The following is a 22,082-nucleotide window of genomic DNA, read 5'->3' as shown; positions in this document are numbered from 1 at the left end:
ATGGAGTGCACATTTTACATAGCCTGTTTAGTGTGTTATGCATTTTACGACCTGCTGCACAAAAATGGTAAGGTTCAAAATACCTACTTAAATCTCAACACCAGTCAGTCATAAACATATTAATCTTAAATTAACACAACTGCTAATCCTATAAGAAAAAAAAAAAAAAGTAATTAAATGTAGTAGACAATGGCCAATACGGAACACTGCATACTAAAATTCCATATTCTATGACACACATTTTGACATTTAACAAATTAAACTTCTAGTTAAAAGCTAATATATGCTGTTAGGAATAGGGGAGTTTATGACTTGACCTGGCATCAAAATCGAATTATTAGCAGTCTCTAGATGACGGTACAGTTTTGGTAAGATGCAAAGTAAAGTAAAAGGGGGCAGGGAGAAGATGACACATATCAAGTTAGAAACTAGAAGTCCGGGCTCATTTTGGCGAGTTTTCTGTTTAAAAAATACATTGACATTCTTGGTATAGAGTTACGACTAATAAAAGGGAAAGGGATAAATCAAGATAAAATCACTTTATCACAGTCAAATGCACATTAATAACATCAATGTTCATTTGAAGAAAAAAACAACATTATTCTGACAGCAATTATACAAATTGTATTTGATCTTTTTTATTTTTAATATTTTGATCTTTTTTTAATTTAAAGTACCTTGATGCCATATAGTGGGTGTAGAATCTCTTCACAGGACTTGGAAATATATCTTTAAGACTGAAATTTGTCCCATCAAAGTATTAATACAGTAAAGTCTCTTTGAACATCTGCAGTGGTGTCAACACTATGAAAATAGGGTACTGGCCAATGATGGTATGAATGGGAAGCTAAAGTTCTGTATATTGGCTTTACTACTGAATATAGAAGCATGTTTTTTGTGTAATATAGAAACACTCATACATTTAAAATAAAAAGATTTAAAAAAAAAAAAAAAAAAAAAAAGTAATATGTGCACATTTCACAAATCACCTTCCACTTAGCAGACTAGCCTCTCACCTTCATATTTATACCTCCTTCCTGGTGATGTCATTATAATGCTTTGTTGACACTGTTGCTCCACTTTTGAGACCCGGATGTGCAATAATGCAATTGTTTGCATTGAGAGTAGAGAGAGCTGCAGTAGACTTATGTCTGGACTCTCTTCTCCCAAACAGTCTCCCATATTTAATGTACTCCTGATCCCAAATCCATGATGGAATGCTGAGGTATATAATTTCATATAATGTTGAACATATATATCTGCAATGCTTTCAGAACCAATGTCCATGAAATGGTATTATCCCCCCCACACTTCTTTCCCCAAACTTTCCCACAATCCTACTGTTGTAGATTAAGTGAAAATTTCCACTGCTGTGACAAAGAAGGGCTGCAAGCTTCTACTGTTAGGCCTCCATTTTTGGCATTCCGACTATCCAGACAAAAGTTGCTACCCAGGTGCCTCAGTTTGGAATTGTTTTCGATCTGTTCCCATTTCTAAAACAAAAATAATAATCAATGTTATAGGTATACATAAATGTAATGCTATATTGTAGAATACACATTTTACAAGGTAGAAACAGATTTAAAAAAAAAAAAATATAGGACAATGCTGATATGAAATGCAAATACTTCCTGTAATGCTTATATGCTGCATTGCAGGACCATAGATAGCAATCGCAAAAAGTGTCTAGGTGCTCTAAAGGGTATAGATGTAGACTGCACTGTGTAGATAGAGGATTAAAAGTGCTCCCCCAACACACTAGAATAAACACAATAAGCAATACTAAAGCGGCACTGGCATGGCCGAATCCCGTTGTTTTTTAACCCCCCTCCTGACTCCACTATATCTAATTAACCCCCTAGTCACCCCCAAATGCCCCTAAGTTCCCCATATTACCTATTTTCTTACCTTATTTTGTGCCCGGACCTAGGTTCTGGGCGCTGCCATCTTGTGTGGGTAGATGAAGGTCCTGTGGGGCAGGTCATCAGCCCACACTAGATAGCGCTGTGAGATTCCCACGCATGCCCAGTTAAACACATGGGCATGCGAACGGGAATTTCATCTATTCATTCATTCGTCAGAAAGACAAATGAATGACTAGAAATGTCAGATGAACAAACAAACAAACACTGAATATCAGTGTTCGTTTAGTTTATTACAAGGAGGGAGCTACTGGCACGCAACTCCCTCATTGTAATATGTAAAAATAGAAGCAGCAGAGAGCAGCCCCCCCGACAGTTCCTAAGCCCCAATGTCCTCCCTCACTCAATGGGGGTCAATATGACCCCCATAACAGCATAAGGGAGATTAAAATATCATAAAAATAAACCCTAGTACCCCTGAGCAGTGGGTAGGGGCCCTAAAGGATAAATGGGGGGGACCTATTGTCCTCCCTCCCTGGCCCCCAACCCCTGAGCGGTGGGTGGGGGCCATAAATAACAATGACTCCTATTGTCCTTGACCTATTGTCCCCCCCGGCCCCCACCCCTGAGCGGCGGGTGGGGACCCTAAATGAAAATGTCCCCCTCCCCCCAAGGTGACTAGGGGTCCCCAAGCCCCTTGTCAGCCCCTTCGACCAAATAAAAAATAATCACCTACCTACCCCCCTCACCTAAAAAATAGTGAGGGGGGAATAAAAGAACTAACTACCTGTAAAAAAAAATAAACTTACCATTTGATGTCTTATTTTTTCTAAAATCCATCCAATCAGAGTGCTCTGTGTCATTTTACACAGCGTGGGAAAATGCCAAATAACTTTCCCACGCTATGTAAAATCACTAACACTCTGAGTGGTTCAATTCCAAATCAACCAATCAGAGTGTTCTGAGCCTAATTGCAGGGCAGGGCTTTATAAGTCTTTCCCTGCCCTGCAGAGCTCAGTCTGCGCCTTTTTTGCGTTTTTTCTTTTTCGTCTGATTTTTTTTTTTTGTGCTCCGTTTTTCTTCATTTTATTTACAATAGGTCCCACCCCCTCATTATCATTTATGGCCCCCACCTGCCGCTTAGGGGTGGGGGGATAATAGGCCCCCACACCTCATTTTCCTTTATGGCCCCCACCTGCCATTCAAGGGTGGGGGTGGACAATAGGGTACTAGGGTATTTTTTTTTGTTGTTGTTTTTTTTTTACAGTGAGCAGGGCTGCTTAATGTTTAGTAGACATGCCCCTACTCGCGATATAGCGAGTAGGGTAAGAATTTACTAAGTAATCTTTACTTAGTATTAGCAAATGTGGCTGAAAGACCAATTAAGGTCTTTCAGCCTTTTGGTAGATAGCTCCCTGATACCGTAGGAATTAGGGAGCCATCTACAAAGCGGCTGCAAGATGCAGCAGCGGCACAAATAGGATCAGTTTTATTCATATGAATAACAAACAAAGTCCCAAATTGCGTCCTAACACGAATAAACAAACTGTTCTCATTCTGTTAGGGCACAAGTGACAGGACGTTCGGGAATACTGACAGGAAGCATCACGGGAAAAGGGAGGACAGCTTAGAATTGTGGGAAAATTTATCTGACAACCGGAAATGAAGCACACTTCCAGCTCCTCCGCTGGTTAGAGATTGTCAGGCGTAGGAAACCTCCATAAGACAAGTAGTCCCTACTTTGTCTTATGTTTTAAAGAAAACTAGAGCAATCAGGAAGAAATGAATAGATCCTGAGAGAGGGAGAGAAGAGGCAGCAATCAAAGAAAGTTAAGTTCGGCATGACAGTGCCGCTTTAAAAACCCACTAATAACCCACCCTTTGCTAAATAGAACACTTTTTTTTTCCTGGTCACCCAATTTCTTCTCCTCTTGCACTTCTTCCCTCATTCTTGGGGACTTTAATATCCCAATCAACAACCCTAACTGCCCTGATGCCTCTCATCTGCTCTCTATAACCTTCTCCGTTGGACTCACACAGTGGTCTAATTCATCAACTCATAGAGCAGGAATAGTACTACCTTTAATCTCTCCAATGGTCCATGTCCTCTATCTGACCACCATCTGCTGTCCATTGACATCTGCATACCCCATACCCAAAGTACCTCACCCTCACCACATCAGTCTTGCAGAAACCTCCATTGTCTTGACTTACAGCAATTCACCATCACCATAAGTAGAAGTATAGATCAGGGTGTTGCAGTGGATGTGATCTATTTGGACTTTGCCAAGGCATTTGATACAGTTCCACACAGGAGATTAGTGTTCAAACTCAAGGAAATCGGTCTAGATGAAAATGCTTGTTCTTGGGTAGAACATTGGCTTAAAAACAGAGTACAAAGAGTTGTCGTTAATGGTAAATTTTCAAGCTGGACAGAGGTGGCAAATGGTGTCCCTCAGGGGTCTGTTCTGGGACCCCTTTTATTTAACATGTTTATAAATGATCTTGAAGACAGCATTGAAAGTCATGTTTCAGTGTTTGCAGATGGCACAACACTTTGTAAAATAATACAATGTGAGCAAGATATTACTTTGCTGCAGAGGGATGTAGATAGACTGGAGGACTGGGCACTCAAATGGCAGATGAAATTGAATGTTGAAAAATGCAAAGTTATGCACTTTGGCGTAAAGAATACACAAGCAATGTATACCCTTAATGGAAGTGAATTAGGGATAACAACACACGAAAAGGACTTGGGAATTGTTATAGACAACAAACTATGCAACAATGTGCAATGTCAATCAGCAGTGGCCAAGGCCAGTAGGGTATTGTCATGCATGAAAAAGGGCATTCATTCTCGGGACGAGAATATCATTTTGCCTCTTTATAAATCACTGGTAAGACCACGCATTGAATATGCTGTGCAATTTTGGGCACCTGTTCTAAATAAGGATATTATGGCACTAGAAAAAGTGCAGAGGGGGGCTACAAAATTAATAAAAGGAATGAAACATATCAGCTATGAAGAAAGGTTAACAAATTTAAACCTATTTAGTTTAGAAAAACGTCGCCTGAGAGGGGACATGATAACATTATACAAATATATTCAAGGCCAATACAAACCATTGTGTGGAAATCTATTCACAAACTGGACTTTACATAGTACACGAGGTCATGCGTTTAGACTAGAAGAAAGAAGATTTTGTCTAAGGCAAAGGAAAGGTTTTTTTTACTGTAAGACCAATCAGGATGTGGAATTCTCTGCCTGAAGAAGTGGTTTTATCAGAGTCCATACAGATGTTCAAACAGCTACTAGATGCATACTTGCAAAAACAGAATATTCAAGGATATAATCTTTCAATGTAGGGTAATAACTGCTTGATCCAAGGATAAATCTGACTGCCATTCTGGGGTCAAGAAGGAATTTTTTTCCTAGCTTGTTGCAAAATTGGAAGTGCTTCAAACTGGGTTTTTTTTGCCTTCTTTTGGATCAACAGCAAAAAACATATGTGAGGAAGGCTGAACTTGATGGACGCAAGTCTCTTTTCAGCTATGTAACTATGTAACTAACTATGTAACCTCCAAAGTCTCCTTTCACCAATCTCAAATCTCACATGCCCTAACACTGCAACCTCGCTCTACCACTACACTCTCTCCTCTCAACTAGACTTCATCTCCTAAACTTAAACGCACTAAGCACTCTCAATTACAACCCTGGCACACCAAGCTGATCCGATACCTCCCAAAATGTTCCTCTGGCACATTTTCTCTACCCTTCAAACATGCAACCGTAACCCCGATTCTGAAAAAGCCCAACCTTGACCCTAATTCCCCGTCCAACTACCGCGCTATTTCGGTACTGCCGTTTGTATCCAAGATCATTGGGCGAGTTGTGTCTGCGAGATTGACATACTTCCTTGAGTCCAACTCTTTACTTGACCTGCTTCAATCTGGATTCCACGCTCGTCACTCTGTTAAAACAGCTGTGACCAAAGTGTAAAATGATCTTGTCACTGTTAAATCCCATGGCCATTCTCCTCGACCTTTCTGCTGGTTTTGACAATGTTGATCATCAACAGCTTCTTCTCATCCTCCGTAATCTCGGCCTTCAAGATACCACTCTCTCCTGGTGCTCTTCCTACCTCTCCCAGCACTCATTCAGTGTTTCTTTCTCTGGTTCTGCCTATTATCCCCAATCCCTCTCTGTTGGTGTTCCCCAAGGGTCTGTCCTTGGTCCCCTATTGATCTCAATCTACACTGCCTTCCTTGGCAAACTCATCAGCTCTTTTGGCTTCCAGTATCATTTCTATGTGGATGATATGCAAATGCATCTGTCCTCCCCTGATTTCTCACCACCCCTCTTGGCTCATGTCTCTGACTGCCTCTATGCTATTTACAACTGGATGGCTGCTAATTTCCTTAAACTGAACCTGTCCAAAACAGAACTTCTGGTCTTCCCTCCTTCAAGTGTTGCAACTCCCTTATCTGTGTCCCTTAAAGTCAATGGCGCTACCATCCGCTCTATCTCTAGGCTCCCCCGTGATCACACAGACTGGGGGAGGGGGGGAGTGCCAGGGCAGAGGGGGTCTGCTTGAGCTCCCAGGCAGATCCCAGGAACGCGATCCGATAAGTAGTAAGGACGGCGGAGACATTCTATGCCGCACGCCGGCGTTTAGGACTGCCCCGAAAAGGACGGCATAGAAAGCCCGCCGTCCTTAAGGGGTTAATGAATACTATCCTCGCAACCTACTTTTCTACCCTACCCTTACCTTTTGTGTAACTATACCCCACTCCCTCTAGCATGTAAACTCATTGAGCAGGGTTCAACTTGTCTGGTTACAAATATGTGTCTGTTAGTCATCCCATTGTACAGCGTTACAGAACTTGTTGGCACTTTATAAAAAAATAATAATAGAATACCACAGTGTTTCACACTTATTAAATATACTTAAAATTCCGATAGGTATTCAATAAGATGTCACAAGTATAAATGGGCAATCTAAAAAATAAATATATAAACAGCACATAGTGTAAAACTGTATAATAATATGGATTGAGTTGAAAGATGGACTCAAACTCACATGATGCAGAGCCGTATCAGGATCTGTCTATAAAGGCTCAAGGGTGCCTATACAGGCTAGATAAATCCTCAGAATCCACAGCATGAAGATCCAGATGTATAAAAAATGTATTTAAATACCAAGTAGATACAAAATATATAAAAAAAAATAAACGGGGGGTATACCGAGTATATGCAGTGTATATTTAATTTAAACAGTCTCAGATAAAGTAAAAGCTTGTCGCCGGTAGTACCCTACCCTGAAGATGCATTTTGAACTCAGGTAGAGGTAGAGTCCCAAGTGCTTGAAACTTCTGAATTCTTCCCCACAAAGGCATCTTCTCTGTTGATCATTGTGTCCCTTTCCGTCAATTCGCTTCCAGTCGCGCTGGGTAATGTCAGTTCAGGCTTGTAAAAATGATATGCCCTTAGTTCGCTTCAAATATTCATGATAACCAAGGGCATTAGAGTCCATCTAAGCCATAACATAATCAATCTAACAATACTAAAATAATCTTAAAAGCTTAATAATTAAAACATAAGAAATGGACCTGAGGCTAGTAAAAGGGAAATAATATATTACATAGTTAAAAATCATGAACATGTTTTCAATCTTTTTTTTTTTTTAATTTCAGACTTGTACCAGCCCTTCGTACATTGAGTACACTTTAGATCAGTCCTTGGGCATTGGTACACTGTCATCATCAAAGTGTCTTTTCTCTTTGTTTTTTCTATTATTTTTCTTTTCTTTTGTATATATGCTATTATCCTATTTCCCCCCCTTCCAGATCCCTCCTTGTCAAACTTCTCGTCCTTGGTTTATCCATTCTTTTCTCCCCTTTTTCCCCCAAATTCTCTAATATTGTGAGAGCCCTTTTTTTTTTATTGTTTAATATTATCAGCCCGGTTCAGGGAATCTATATCTTTTTTTTTTTTAATTCTTTATTTTTGGTAAGTCGGTGCGATACATTATACATTTGTTATGAACACATACGCAATACGTACAGCAATAAAGTAAGCATAAACATTTCCTGTTTTACTTTGTTGTGATGCTTGCTCCTGGGAGAGGTAGCTTGCACACTGACAACTTCAGTTTAGTTCATTCTAAATTCTTTTTAACCAGTAACAATAAATCATTAACAATTTAACTGTTTCCAGGAGAGTTATTGTGGTTGCATTTGTTTTCTATCGGTCTACTTCCGTTTCGTAGACTTGTGCATTTTGTTTAGGTTTACTCTCCCTGGAGAGTCTAGGAACTAAGAGATAGGAAAGAGAGGAAGAAGAAGAAGAACAAAAAGGGTAGGGTCCTTCTTGTGGTTGGGTCGGAGTGAAGCACATTTTTCTGGTTCTCGTGCTCCTTTTGTCTTAGCCGCTGCGCAGTCTCCTGGAGGTTTGTTGGCCCGGCGGGTGCCCCATTGCCATTCCGGGTTCCTGGATCCCATGGCCGTTCTGTGGACCGTAGGGTGTGCATTGGTTGTGTAAGTGTGCATGCTGTCCCTTTTTCCCTTCCTTCTCCTAGTCTCCCCAGTCCCCCGCCATTCATAGCTCCCATACCTTTTCATGTGCCTTTAGTGTGCCTCTGATTTGTGCTGTTAGTCGGTCCATTACGTGGGCGTCTTATCTTATCGATAACTGTATCCATCTGTGGGGTATCTGGCTTGAGCCAGCTCTGTGCCATTGTTCGTCTGGCTGCTAGGGTGATTTTGTTTAACAATTTTTGTTCCTTCCTCGGCCAGTTATCTATTGTTCTAGACAGGAGGAACACCCACGGGTCTATGTTTATCTGTCTTTGAAACACTCTCTCCAGCAAGCCCTGCACCCCCACCCAGAAGGTCTTTGCTTTGTGGCAGTCCCACCACATGTGCTTGTACGTCCCTTTATGTCCACAAGCCCTCCAACACAGGTCGTCCATAGATTTGTGCATATGGTATAATTTTACTGGTGTGGTTTACCATAAAAACATGGTTTTGTATGCTTGTTCCTGTTGTGAGATGCATATTGATGTAGCCTTGTTTGCTTCCCAGATTTCTCTCCATTCTGTGCCCTCTAGGACCTCCCCCAGGTCCGCTTCCCATTGTGTTGTGTAGCGGAGCTCACCCCATTCAGAAGTGTTGGTGCTTAAGTGGGCGTATAAGGAAGTGATAAGTCCCGACTGGGGTTTTTCTCTGAGGCACATCTGTTTGAATCTTGTTAATGTAGTGTGGGCTGCTGTCTTTGCTAAGGTGTGCTGTGCAAAATTTCGTATTTGCATATATCTAAAAAAGTTAGCAGGCTTCAGTCTGGCCTTTTCCGTCAGAGCCTCAAATGTTACCACCCGGACACCCTCGTATAGGTGTATTGCTCTCTGCAGGCCCGTCTCTTCTATGTTTTTATAGTCGTGTGCTCGCATTCCTGCGGGGAACACCCTATTTCTTAGTCATCATGGGAGAGGGTGGGCATCATGGGAGAGGGTGATGACGTTAATTTGTATTTCAGGGCCATTGCGTCCCATACCCTAAGGGAATTTAGGATCGCTGAGCATTGTGTGCGGAGGAGCGCCCCGTGTTCCCTCGGCAGCCATATGTAAAATTGGGGTAGATCTATTCCCATCAGTCCTGACTCGAGGTCCACCCACCTGCGTTCCTCTGGTGTTGAGTGCCACATGGCTATCTGAGCTAACTGTGCCGCCAGGTAATAATTGTGTAGATGGGGCAGGCCCAGTCCCCCCCGTCTTTGGGGCGATATAGTACGTGCCTAGACACTCTGTGTCTTTTGTGTTGCCATGTAAATTCCCCTATTGTAGGGGTGCCAGGTCCGATTTAGTAATCGGTATGGGCAGTGCCTGGAAGAGGAACAATAGCCTGGGTAAAATGTTAATTTTTATCGTGTGTACTCTTCCAATCCACAAGATTGGTTTGTACACCCATTTCCCCAGGTCCTTTATGAGCGTCTTAAGAAGGGGAGTGGTGTATAGGTGTGTGAGGTCTCCTGTGATCTGTATTCCCAGGTATTTTATAGACTTTGGGGCGATTGGAATGCGGTGTTCGCCCCGTATGTAGTTCGTGTCAGCGGTTGTCATGGCTATAGGGAGTGCATTTGATTTTGAGAGGTTAACTTGGTATCCTGAGAAGGCGCCGTATTCAGTCAGTTCGTTAGTTAGGACCGTCATAGAGCTTTTAGGGTTTGTGAGAGTGAGGAGTATGTCGTCCGCATATCCGGAAACTTTATATGTTTGTCTCCCCACTGTAATGCCCTCAATGCGGTGATTGGTGTGAATGGCCTGTAACAGGGGCTCCAGTGAGAGCAAAAACAGCAGGGGCGATAGTGGGCAGCCCTGTCTTGTACCGTTATGGAGGGGGAACGGTGTAACCTTTGTCCCTGTAATTTTGATTTGTGCTTTTACATCTGTGTACATTGCTTTTATTATCGTAAGGTACGTCTCTGGGAAGTTTAGGTGTTGTAGGAGAGTGAACATGTATGGCCATTTCACCCTGTCAAAAGCCTTTTCGGCGTCGAGGAAAAGGATTAGCGTCGGGACTTTGGCCTCTGTTTGGGTCCAGATTAAGTCAATGTTTTGTCTGGTGTTCTCGAAGAGCTGGCGTCCTGGAATGAAACCCACCTGGTCTGCATGTATCAGTTTTGTTAGCTGTGGGGATAGTCTGTTGGCTAGTATCTTGGCTAGTATTTTGACGTCATGGTTGATAAGTGATATTGGTCTAAAGTTTTCGGGTCTTGTGGCGTCTTTCCCTGGTTTTGGTAAGAGGACTATGTGAGCTGTGGACATTTCAGAATCCGGGCGCCCCCCCTCCATTAAGTAATTGTACAATTTGAGCATGTGTGGTACCAGCTCTGTCCGGTATGTTTTATAGTAACCTCCCCCATACCCATCTGGTCCAGGGGCTTTATGTCCCTTGACTTGAGTCGTGTTATGGCACGGCCTATCTCCTCCGCTGTTATCTCGTCCCCTAGGGCCGCCTTTACAGCTGGGCGTAGTTTGGGTAGCTGTAGTTTAGTGAGGTAAGTGTGTATGGCCTCTCTGTATGTTGTGTTGTCTGTGTTTTCCCCAGGGGGGTGATTGTAAGGAATCTATATCTTATATGTTACTTTATTAGGTGTTCCTAGATCCTATAGGGTCCTTCAACATGCTTTTCCATCTATCCCAAGCCTCTATTTGGGTATATCTATTGCCTAGATTTGCTAATATTCCTCTTTCCATTCTTGCTTGCCAGACCACTTGCTTTGTCACTTCATCTATGTTTGGGATTGTCTATGTTTTCCACTCTCTTGCGAGAAGTAACTTAGCCGCCATGACTACAGTTGCAAGAAAAAGTATGTGAACCCTTTGGAATTATATGGATTTCTGCATAAATTGATCATAAAATGTGATCTGATCATCATCTAAGTCAACACAATAGACACTCACAGTCTGCTTAAACTAATAACACACAAATAATGAAATGTTGCCATGTTTTTATTGAACACACCATGTAAACATTCACAGTGCAGGTGGAAAAAGTATGTGAACCTTTGGATTTAATAACTGGTTGAACCTCCTTTGGCAGCAATAACTTCAACCAAACGTTTCCTGTAGTTGCAGATCAGACGAGCACAACGGTCAGGAGTAATTCTTGACCATTCCTTTTTCCAGAACCTTTTCAGTTCAGCAATATTCTTGGGATGTCTGGTGTGAATCGCTTTCTTGAGGTCATGCCCCAGGATCTCAATCGGGTTGAGGTCAAGACTCTGACTGGGCCACTTCAGAAGGTGTATTTTCTTCTGTTTAAGTAATTCTGTTGTTGATTTACTTCTATGCTTTGGGTCATTGTCCTGTTGCAACACCCATCTTATGTTGAGCTTCAGCTGGTAGACAGATGACCTTAAGTTCTCCTGCAAAATGTCTTGATAAACTTGGGAATTCATTTTTCCTTCGATGATAGCAATCCGCCCAGGCCCTGACGCAGCAAAGCAGCCCCAAACCATGATGCCCCCACAGCCATACTTCACAGTTGGGAGGAGGTTTTGATGTTGGTGTGCTGTGCCGCTTTTTCGCCACACATAGTGTTGTGTGTTTCTTCCAAACAACTCAACTTTGGTTTCATCTGTCCACAGAATATTTTGCCAGTACTGCTGTGGAACATCCAGGTGCTCTTGTGCAAACTGTAAACGTGCAGCAATGTTTTGTTTGGACAGCAGTGGCTTCCTCTGGGATATCCTCCCATGAAATCCATTCTTGTTTAGTGTTTTACGTATTGCAGATTCGCTAACAGGGATGTTAGCATTTGTAAGTCTTTAGCTGACACTCTAGGATTCTTCTTCACCTCATTGAGCAATCTGCGCTGTGCTCTTGCAGTCAACTTTACAGGATGTCCACTCCTAGGGAGAGTAGCAGCAGTGCTGAATTTTCTCCATTTATAGACAATTTGTCTTACCGTGGACTGATGAACAGCAAGGCTTTTGGAGATACTTTTATAACCATTTCCAGCTTTATGCAAGTCAACAATTCTTAATCGTAAGTCTTCTGAGAGCTCTTTTGTGCGAGGCATCATTCACATCAGGCAATGCTTCTTGTGAAAAGCAAACCCAGAACTGGTGTGTGTTTTTTTTATAGGGCAGGGCAGCTGTAACCAACACCTCCAATCTCCTCTCATTGATTGGACTCCAGTTGGCTGACATCTCACTCCAATTAGCTCTTGGAGATGTCATTAGTCTAGGGGTTCACATACTATTTCCACCTGCACTGTGAATGTTTACATGGTGTGTTCAATAAAAAACATGGCAACATTTCATTATTTGTGTGTTATTAGTTTAAGCAGACTGTGATTGTCTATTGTTGTGACTTAGATGCTGATCAGATCACATTTTATGACAAATTTGTGCAGAAATCCATATCATTCCAAAGGGTTCACATACTTTTTCTTGCAACTGTATGTGTAATATTATCATGAATGTTTTCTGGGTCATTGTGGGCCAGTGTAGATTTAGCAAAATAACTTCTGGCTTACAAGGCATTTTAATTCCAGTTAGTTGCTGGATTAACTTGATTATTTCTCTCCAGAATTGTTTGACAGGCGAGCAATGCCACCCAACAACGAGTTCCCTTCAGTGGTTTTACATTTCCAGCATTAACCCGATGTTGTGGGAAAGATAATCTTCAAATGTTGAGGTGTTAGATACCATCTATTTGAAAGCTTAAACTGGGTCTCAATTATGTTTAAACAATGCATATTCTTATTCAATTTATTTAACACATTTTTCCATTGATGTACTTCGATATTCGATTGTAGTTCTTTTTCCCATTTTTTAATCACTTCTACCGTTTTATCATGTCTCCAGTCATATATAATTTTTACACATTTAGTCATTAGGTTTTTATAATTCTTTAGTTCGAATAAGTGTATAAGGTTGCTAGTAACCTCTTTGTTGTTTGTATATATATATATATATATATATATATATATATATATATATATATATATATACAAACAACAAAGAGGTTACTAGCAACCTTATACACATATATATATATATAGTCAGGATATTTATATCGGCAGAAATTTTGTGCTAAAATAGAAATGAAAAGTGTATATTGTCAGAGTCACTCAGAACAGAGCAGACTCCATTTTGGATTTCAGGTTAACAAAGAGACACGTAATTGCCTTTTTGTAACTAAACACTAGCCTGAACTAAGGAATGCATTATATAAACAAGGCAATGAGTCTAACAGAGAAGGGGGATGGAATACTCTTCTTAATGTTAGCTTCACACAACAAAGCCAGACACCAGTGACCAGATAAGACTCAGTAATTAATTTTACTTTCTAAATTTCACAAGGTCCCATTGTATAAAGAAGGGTTGAAATCAAGTTTAAACTGTCAATTTTAGAAATTACGACAGAAATTGCCGACACAAAGACTAAGGCCAACACTTTGAACTGAGAGAAATTTTAAGTTATAGGTAGTCATATAGATACCCCAAATGACGTCAAAAACGTCATGAGGAAAAGTTAACTGTTTCCTGGATAGGAAGGTTTAGTGAGGCAAGACTGCCCTCTATGGATCAAATACCTAAATTGTAATCTGCAGGTTGACCACACATTCAGTTTCCTATTGGCCTTATCAACTGGTGACGTACAGAAAGTCTGGCCCTTTAAAAGTCAGGATCGCAGGCTAAGTGAGCTAAGCAAGTGAGTCAGAGAAGAGTCAGTCGGAGTTGAAAGAGAAAGTTGGGCTTCCAGATTCGGACATGCAGAAAGATCTATGACAGACACATACTCCTGAACTAACACTCAAGCAACACTTGCATACTTCCATGCAATCAATCATACACGCATTCAAGTTCCTGGGACTATCTAAAAGCATCTGATGAAAACATCTATTTAACTGGTAATTATGCTGGTTTTATTTAATTAATCTAAATTAATTAAAAAATCTAAAAGCATGATATATGACTGGATAAATCCCGGTCAGATTTCAATATTTAGAAATCTTAGTTACCACATTTTATTTGCTGAAAAACCCCAACTCGGCTTATACTCTAGTAAATGTCTGTATTATGGCAATTTACATTGCCATAATACAGACAATGGGGCTGTGGGGGGCTGCAGAGAGCTCTTACTTACCTTTCCTGCAGCTCCTGTCAGCTCCCTCCTCCTCCACCGCCGGTCCGTTCAGCACCTCTGTCAGCTCCCAGTGTAAGTCTCGCGAGAGCCACGGGGTCATAGTGCGGCTCTCACGAGACTGTGTGAGCTGACAGAGGTGCTGACCGGACCGGCACCGAGGAGGAGAAAGCTGGCAGGAGCTGCAGGACAGGTAAGTAAACTCTCTGCCAGCCCCCCTCCTACACAGTGCCCATCCACTGGACCACCAGGGAGTGAGAGCCCCCCTCCCTGCCATGCATCAAGTAGGGAGGACGAAAACAAACAAACAAATAAACATTTAAATAATAATAAAATTAAAATAAAATATTATTTTAATAATGATAATAAAAAAAAAATAATTTAAAAAAAAAATAATAAAAATGCTCACCCCCCCACCAAGGCTCTGCAACACACACACACACACTGCATTCATATACACACACTGCACTGATACACACACACACTGCACTCATACACACACTGCACTCATACACACACACACACACACACTGCATTCATATACACACACACTGCATTCATCATATACACACACTGCATTCATCATATACACACACTGCATTCATTATGTACACACACTGTAAATAAATATTAAATTAATATCATTTTTTTAGGATCTAATTTTATTTAGAAATTTACCAGTAGCTGCTGCATTTCCCACCCTAGTCTTATACTCGAGTCAATACGTTTTCCCAGTTTTTTGGGGTAAAATTAGGGGCCTCGGCTTATATTCGGGTCGGCTTATACTCGAGTATATACGGTAACTAAAGAATATATAGTTATAAACATTCCATTCTGCAGGTGGAATTAAGAGTAATTATATATTAATGTGATTTTATCACATGTTAGCATACCGTTATTTTTATCCAGGTGTATTGATTTGCTCTAAAATAAGATAAGATATATTTTTAGGCAAATTCAAATTCGGCTTATTGGATGGTTCCAGGAAATGATTAATGAGCTGGTTTAAATGTTATTTTAATTAAAAAATGATATGCCTAGGAGGATCTAGCCAGCGTTGAACCAGCGTTGAAAGGGTTACTCAGTTGATCTAACTGTTAGCCAAAGTTTTATGGCCTTTTGCTGCGCTGTGTGAAAGTTCTTCTTTGTCTCTGAAGTACCCTCATAAATCTTGTCTTGACAATTAATTGTGTTAGCCATTGGACGTGTATAGCCATGCCATTGTATTGCAAATTCATGTTATACTAAATATTCATTGATAATTATCACGCATGTTACATATTATTTAATTTGTCACAACAAATTGTAACTATTTTTATAACAAACTGTGATTGTATTTATATGGAATACATTTCACTTACATGATAAAGATCTTGAGAGAGATCTAAGAGAATTGAAATAGTGGGCAATTCTCAACTGTTTACTATTATCATCCCATAAATATCCCCACAATATACAGGGAGTGCAGAATTATTAGGCGAGTTGTATTTTTGAGGATTAATTTTATTATTGAACAACAACCATGTTCTCAATGAACCCAAAAAACTCATTAATATCAAAGCTGAATATTTTTGGAAGTAGTTTTTAGTTTGAGCTATTTTAGGGGGATATCTGTGTGTGCAGGTGACTATTACTGTGCATAATTATTAGGCAACTTAACAAAAAACAAATATATACCCATTTCAATTATTTATTTTTACCAGTGAAACCAATATAACATCTCAACATTCACAAATATACATTTCTGACATTCAAAAACATAACAAAAATAAATCAGTGACCAATATAGCCACCTTTCTTTGCAAGGACACTCAAAAGCCTGCCATCCATGGATTATGTCAGTGTTTTGATCTGTTCACCATCAACATTGCGTGCAGCAGCAACCACAGCCTCCCAGACACTGTTCAGAGAGGTGTACTGTTTTCCCTCCTTGTAAATCTCACATTTGATGATGGACCACAGGTTCTCAATGGGGTTCAGATCAGGTGAACAAGGAGGCCATGTCATTAGATTTTCTTCTTTTATACCCTTTCTTGCCAGCATGTTTTTCTTGAAGGATGCAGACTTCTTCCTGTACCACTGCTTGAAGAAGGTGTCTTCCAGAAACTGGCAGTCGGACTGGGAGTTGAGCTTGACTCCATCCTCAACCCGAAAAGGCCCCACAAGCTCATCTTTGATGATACCAGCCCAAAACAGTACTCCACCTACACCTTGCTGGCATCTGAGTCGGACTGGAGCTCTCTGCCCTTAACCAATCCAGCCACGGGCCCATCCATCTGGCCCATCAAGACTCACTCTCATTTCATCAGTCCATAAAACCTTAGAAAAATCAGTCTTGAGATATTTCTTGGCCCAGTCTTGACGTTTCAGCTCGTGTGTCTTGTTCAGTGGTGGTCGTCTTTCAGCCTTTCTTACCTTGGCCATGTCTCTGAGTATTGCACACCTTGTGCTTTTGGGCACTCCAGTGATGTTGCAGCTCTGAAATATGGCCAAACTGGTGGCAAGTGGCATCTTGGCAGCTGCACGCTTGACTTTTCTCAGTTCATGGGCAGTTATTTTGCGACTTGGTTTCTCCACACGCTTCTTGCGACCCTGTTGACTATTTTGAATGAAACACTTGATTGTTCGATGATTACGCTTCAGAAGCTTTGCAATTTTAAGAGTGCTGCATCCCTCTGCAAGATATCTCACTATTTTTGACTTTTCTGAGCCTGTCAAGTCCTTCTTTTGACCCATTTTACCAAAGGAAAGGAAGTTGCCTAATAATTATGCACACCTGATATAGGGTGTTGATGTCATTAGACCACACCCCTTCTCATTACAGAGATGCACATCACCTAATATGCTTAATTGGTAGTAGGCTTTCGAGCCTATACAGCTTGGAGTAAGACAACATGCATAAAGAGGATGATGTAGTCAAAATACTCATTTGCCTAATAATTCTGCACTCCCTGTATATGTAAAAGGCCATTAGGCCTGAATTTGTGGGAGGAGTAAGTCCCCTACTCAAACTCCCAGCCCCTACTCACCTCTGCCGTTCAGCTGATTGTCTTGTCCCCATGGCAACCAGCACTTCCGGTCCAGCTTCCCGACAGAATTATTCCTGTTTCCAGCAGTCAGACGTCCTGTACAGTACTCTGTCCGTTTGAGGCCTTCCACTCGGTTTTCCGGTCGAGGTACCCGACTTCCGGTCTCGAGACCGGCACGTTCGCGTAAGTTAGGCGAAGGAAATAGTGTCCCGCTATTTCCCGCCGTTCGGGCCTAAAAACGTAGGGGTAGGCTCCCTCTATCTTATTTCGTACAAATACACGCTCTTTTAAACAATTCAGCGTTCGCGCCAAACGGACGAACGCTCGGCACTTGTTCACGTCATTTACATATTCATATGGAAACTACCAATTTCAAATATGAAGTATATACACTAATATTATTACTGGCATTCCCTTTTTCCATTCGGTCACCTAGGACCAAACAATTTTGTACGGTTAAAGCACGAACACCATGCTCTAACCCATATTCGGTTAGATCTTATTCAATAGGCTATAGTATGCACTAAGTTCTATTACACAAATTCTTTTACATATATTCCCGGTTCGGTCATATTTTTACTGATACCTACTCGTCAGTTTGGGGTTATATTTAACTTGTTTTTATACCAGCCTTGTGATTTTCTATCTATGTTAACCAGTTAATTTATCTTACTACTTTTAAATATCCACTACTATTATAAAACATACGGTTCCTATACACATATTTAACTAATAACACTTCATCTTTATCATCATGATACATACTGCCATACATCACATATACAAATAATACTTTATATAAACATAATATCCGGTACACCAACATCTGTACTATTAATTTCCCATATAATCACGCTGTCACATATTTTGGCTTTACAGATTGCATCAGTTTCTCGCTTTCTCTGCGCTAAAGTTGTTATTTCAAAGTCTTTTTATTACAGGAACAGGTATTGTATTTTATCACTTTGTGTTATAAAGTCATAGGCCTAAAACAAGTTTTACATATTGGGTTTTATTACTTACCTTCACATCTGTCGTTAACTATGGAATTTTTCTTCGATTAACCCTTAGCTCCAGTATTATTCTAGGCTTCCCCTGGTTCAACACAGTTAACCTGTTACGCATAACGTAATTTCTGTACATCAAACCAAGGTATAGTTCACGACTCGTTTGTTTCTACACCTCATATAAGACCTAACACGGTCTCAAGTTCATTACTACTTTTCCACAGGCTTACGCCCACGGTATGTTAATTATTTACTATTATTTCTACTCAGACATACGGTCATACAGCCATCAGGCTCCGGAAAACACCAAAACCTGACCCGGTACTCAGCCATACCTTCAGGTACTTACGTCTATACCCAAATACGTCCATTCATGACCCCAAGGCCTCCTCCAGCCTTCTCACAAAATATCTTACTCATCCCGGTCACACAGATCCCTCAATGCAGGATCTCACGTTGCGCCCCTAACAAACCAACTCCCAATTCAAACCATACGTCACCACGATACGCATAAATATGTCAACATCTGTCTTTAATCCTCAGGATTCCTGAACAAGGACAGCCTAATACAAGACTTACCAGACTTATTATTACCAGAAGGTTCCAGATACCACTCGCAAGAAGGCAAGGTTAGTATCTACACAACACTCCAGTCATCTCACTTTATCCTTAAATTTACTATCGAACTGGCTACAGGGTCTAGGCTCACCCTATCAGGAAATCCGTCCCAGCGAGGCCTTCCATCCCCTCCCCACCTCAACACGGAGGTACGGCCCCACGCCCAAATCATAGTTATAAGCCTCGCATGCCCTACTACAGGGCGCTAGTCAGGGCCTCACCTGTCATGGCCACACATTTTGATTTCTCTCTATTGTCACCGAGAGGCCAACATCCCGCCACCACGTCTGTGGCAACTACGTCATAAGCCAAATCATAGGTAGAGCCTCTCACCGCCACTCGGCATTAGCAGGGCCTCACCTATCCAAACATTCAACAGTTAAGTTTTTCGCTTCGGCATCTAGCATTACAGTCCAGTTCCTCCATATACACCACCCCACATACCCCGCCTACTTACCATACACCCCTTCTAATGTATATTTCACATAATCATTCCTTTTAGAATGTCCCAAGAACCAATTCCAACCGAAGAATTGACAGAAGAGATTCCATTCACGCCAACCAGATCCGAGGCTCCAGGCGAATCACTCACTCTTTCAACCCCCACGTCCTTGAGAGCATGGACTATTCCCAAAATTAAGGCCGAGCTTAGGCTCAGGGGAATCCCCTTTCCGGCCAAAGCTAGAAAGGCTGAACTTATAGGCTACTTACCCCACCAAGCCCCCGAGCCTAGGCCAGGGACTAGCTCTCAAGGACAACCACCAAGCAACAGCACGGCCACCCAGGATACCCTGGCAGAGATCTTGGCCAATCTACAGACCCTCAATAGCAGGCTATCTAAGGTGGAGAGCGCCATCTCCTCCCCAGGTACTACCACGGTAGTCCCAGTCTCTATCACGCCTGTACCCGCCATACCAACATGCCCTCCTATACTCCCCCCTCCAGCACCAGGCACAGCCATCACACCATTTGAGTCACCAGCACACTCCGTCCCTGACTCTATCAGGAAAGATATCCTAGACGGTGTCTCTGCTCATAGCCTCTCAGGATGTACTTGAGAACAAGGCATTCAACTATGGTGACATTTCTGTGGTGCTCAAGACAAGGGACCCCAGGCTTAATAAAAAATTGTCGATACCTCAGTTTGTGATAGCCTTCGGGATATACCGCGTCGTCATTTGCACGGTGTATCCCCACAGGGGAGAAGAGTTAGACCTTTATCTGCACAAGGTGGTGGATCTAGGCATCAAGTTCGGGGGCTCCTCTTTCTATGACTACCACAAGTCAGTTTCAGTGAAGGCGGCGACCCATCTGAAGCAGTTCAATATAAAAATGAACTGGGGTCAGATGGACACAGAACTGTTCTGTCGCCACTTCGCAGGAATCAGGCCCCCGGCTTATGCCATATGCAATTCAACATCCCACATGGCGGACTTATGTCCCGTCGAAGCAGATCCCACCACCTCCACTCCCACCCCTCACTCTACTTTCACACCTCACTCCACTTTCACCCCTCACAACAAATCAGCGGGTGGTCTTCGGGATAAGCTAGGTAGGCCCATATCCTTTCTAGGGAAGGCGCAGGTGGGCAATAATTTCAAAGCAGGCTCCTGCAGTTTCAGCGCCTGTAGATTATTGCACATCTGCTCCATATGTTTCAGGGCACATACCAAGACCATGTGCCCAGCCAGGTTGTCACCAAACAAATGACTAACCGACAAACATCGACAACCTGTTTTTTTTATCTAAGGTCTCACCCTAGCAGGCATCTGGTGGATTATCTCACCACAGGGTTCACTAAAGGCTTTCTCACGGGTATAGTAGCCATTCCCCCAGGTACACTAGAATGTCCTAATCTCCAGTCAGCACGTTTAGACCCAGTCTCCATAGACACTCTCATTGCCTCAGAAATCACCAACGGTTTCATGATCGGCCCCTTCACCTCTTCACCATTCTCCTCCTGGCGCACTAACCCCATTGGTATTGCTATTCACAAATATTCTAATAAAAAAAACCCAAAAAAACGTCTAATTATTGATTTATCGGCACCGCACTCCTCTTTTGTTCCAAGCATAAACACACTCATTCCAGCAGACAAATTCTCACTTCAGTACGTAACCATCGATGACGCCATACAGTCCATCATATCATCTGGTAATCGACCCTGGCTTAGCAAAACAGACATTACAAACACTTTTAAATTACTACCCATTGTCAGGGTACCTGTAGTCTCTACCCCTGAGACGGGTAGAGACTTAGACGTTTTTCCATCCAGACGGCATGATTCTCCCGTTCCTCGCGGTCCCCTCGCGCATGTAAACGCCGGCCGCGAGAGAACTATGCCTTTTTGTAACGTGACACTCAATAGTCGACGTCATGACGCTATTCTAGCCCGACCTGTCAGTCAAATCCCGGACACGAATCAGGTCTCGGCGGAGGCGTGATTAGTCTCTAGAACCAGGGTATTTAAGGGAGCTCTCAGCATTTGCTCATTGCCCTGTCGTGGTTCTAGCCAGCCTAGTCACACAGTGCTCTTGTATTCTCTTGTCTTTTGGTTCTGACCCGGCTTTGTTATTACTTACCTGTCTTCTCTGTTATCCTTGACCCGGCTTGTCTCTCGCTTACCTGTCTTCTCGTTCCCTCGACCTCGGCTTGTCCCTGACCATTCTATACGTAGTATTACGTTAAGTCCGGCCATTCTAAGGTCCGGTATACGTATCTGCTACTCTTTGTACTCTGCGTGTTGGATCCCTGTCCCGATCCTGACAATATCTCCCTCAGAGAACACTGCCCTATCCGTGGCACGACTACCTCATTCTACCCCGATCTTCAGTTCGTCCATCGCTGGGGTTCCCCTTGCTATGCTCACCGGGGAATCCCGGTCAGCATCTCAGTCACTGCTGGTTCCAGCTG

At 42.1% G+C, this 22,082-nt stretch overlaps 1 protein-coding gene across 1 annotated transcript in view; it reads right to left on the bottom strand.

Annotated features, from left to right (window-relative positions):
* Positions 1 to 641: 641 nt before the first annotated feature.
* Positions 642 to 22,082, bottom strand: part of GALNT2 (polypeptide N-acetylgalactosaminyltransferase 2) — a 777,588-nt gene continuing 756,147 nt past the window's right edge. Inside the window, exon 16 of the mRNA XM_063443402.1 lies at positions 642 to 1,493. Coding sequence (XP_063299472.1) covers positions 1,338 to 1,493 — 156 coding nt within the window. The 3' untranslated portion in view covers positions 642 to 1,337. The remainder of the gene's footprint in view (positions 1,494 to 22,082) is intronic.

This window comes from Pelobates fuscus, chromosome 2 (genome assembly GCF_036172605.1).
Source record: "Pelobates fuscus isolate aPelFus1 chromosome 2, aPelFus1.pri, whole genome shotgun sequence".
Classification (NCBI taxonomy): domain Eukaryota; kingdom Metazoa; phylum Chordata; class Amphibia; order Anura; family Pelobatidae; genus Pelobates; species Pelobates fuscus.
This window is presented reverse-complemented; position numbering and strand designations above follow the sequence as displayed.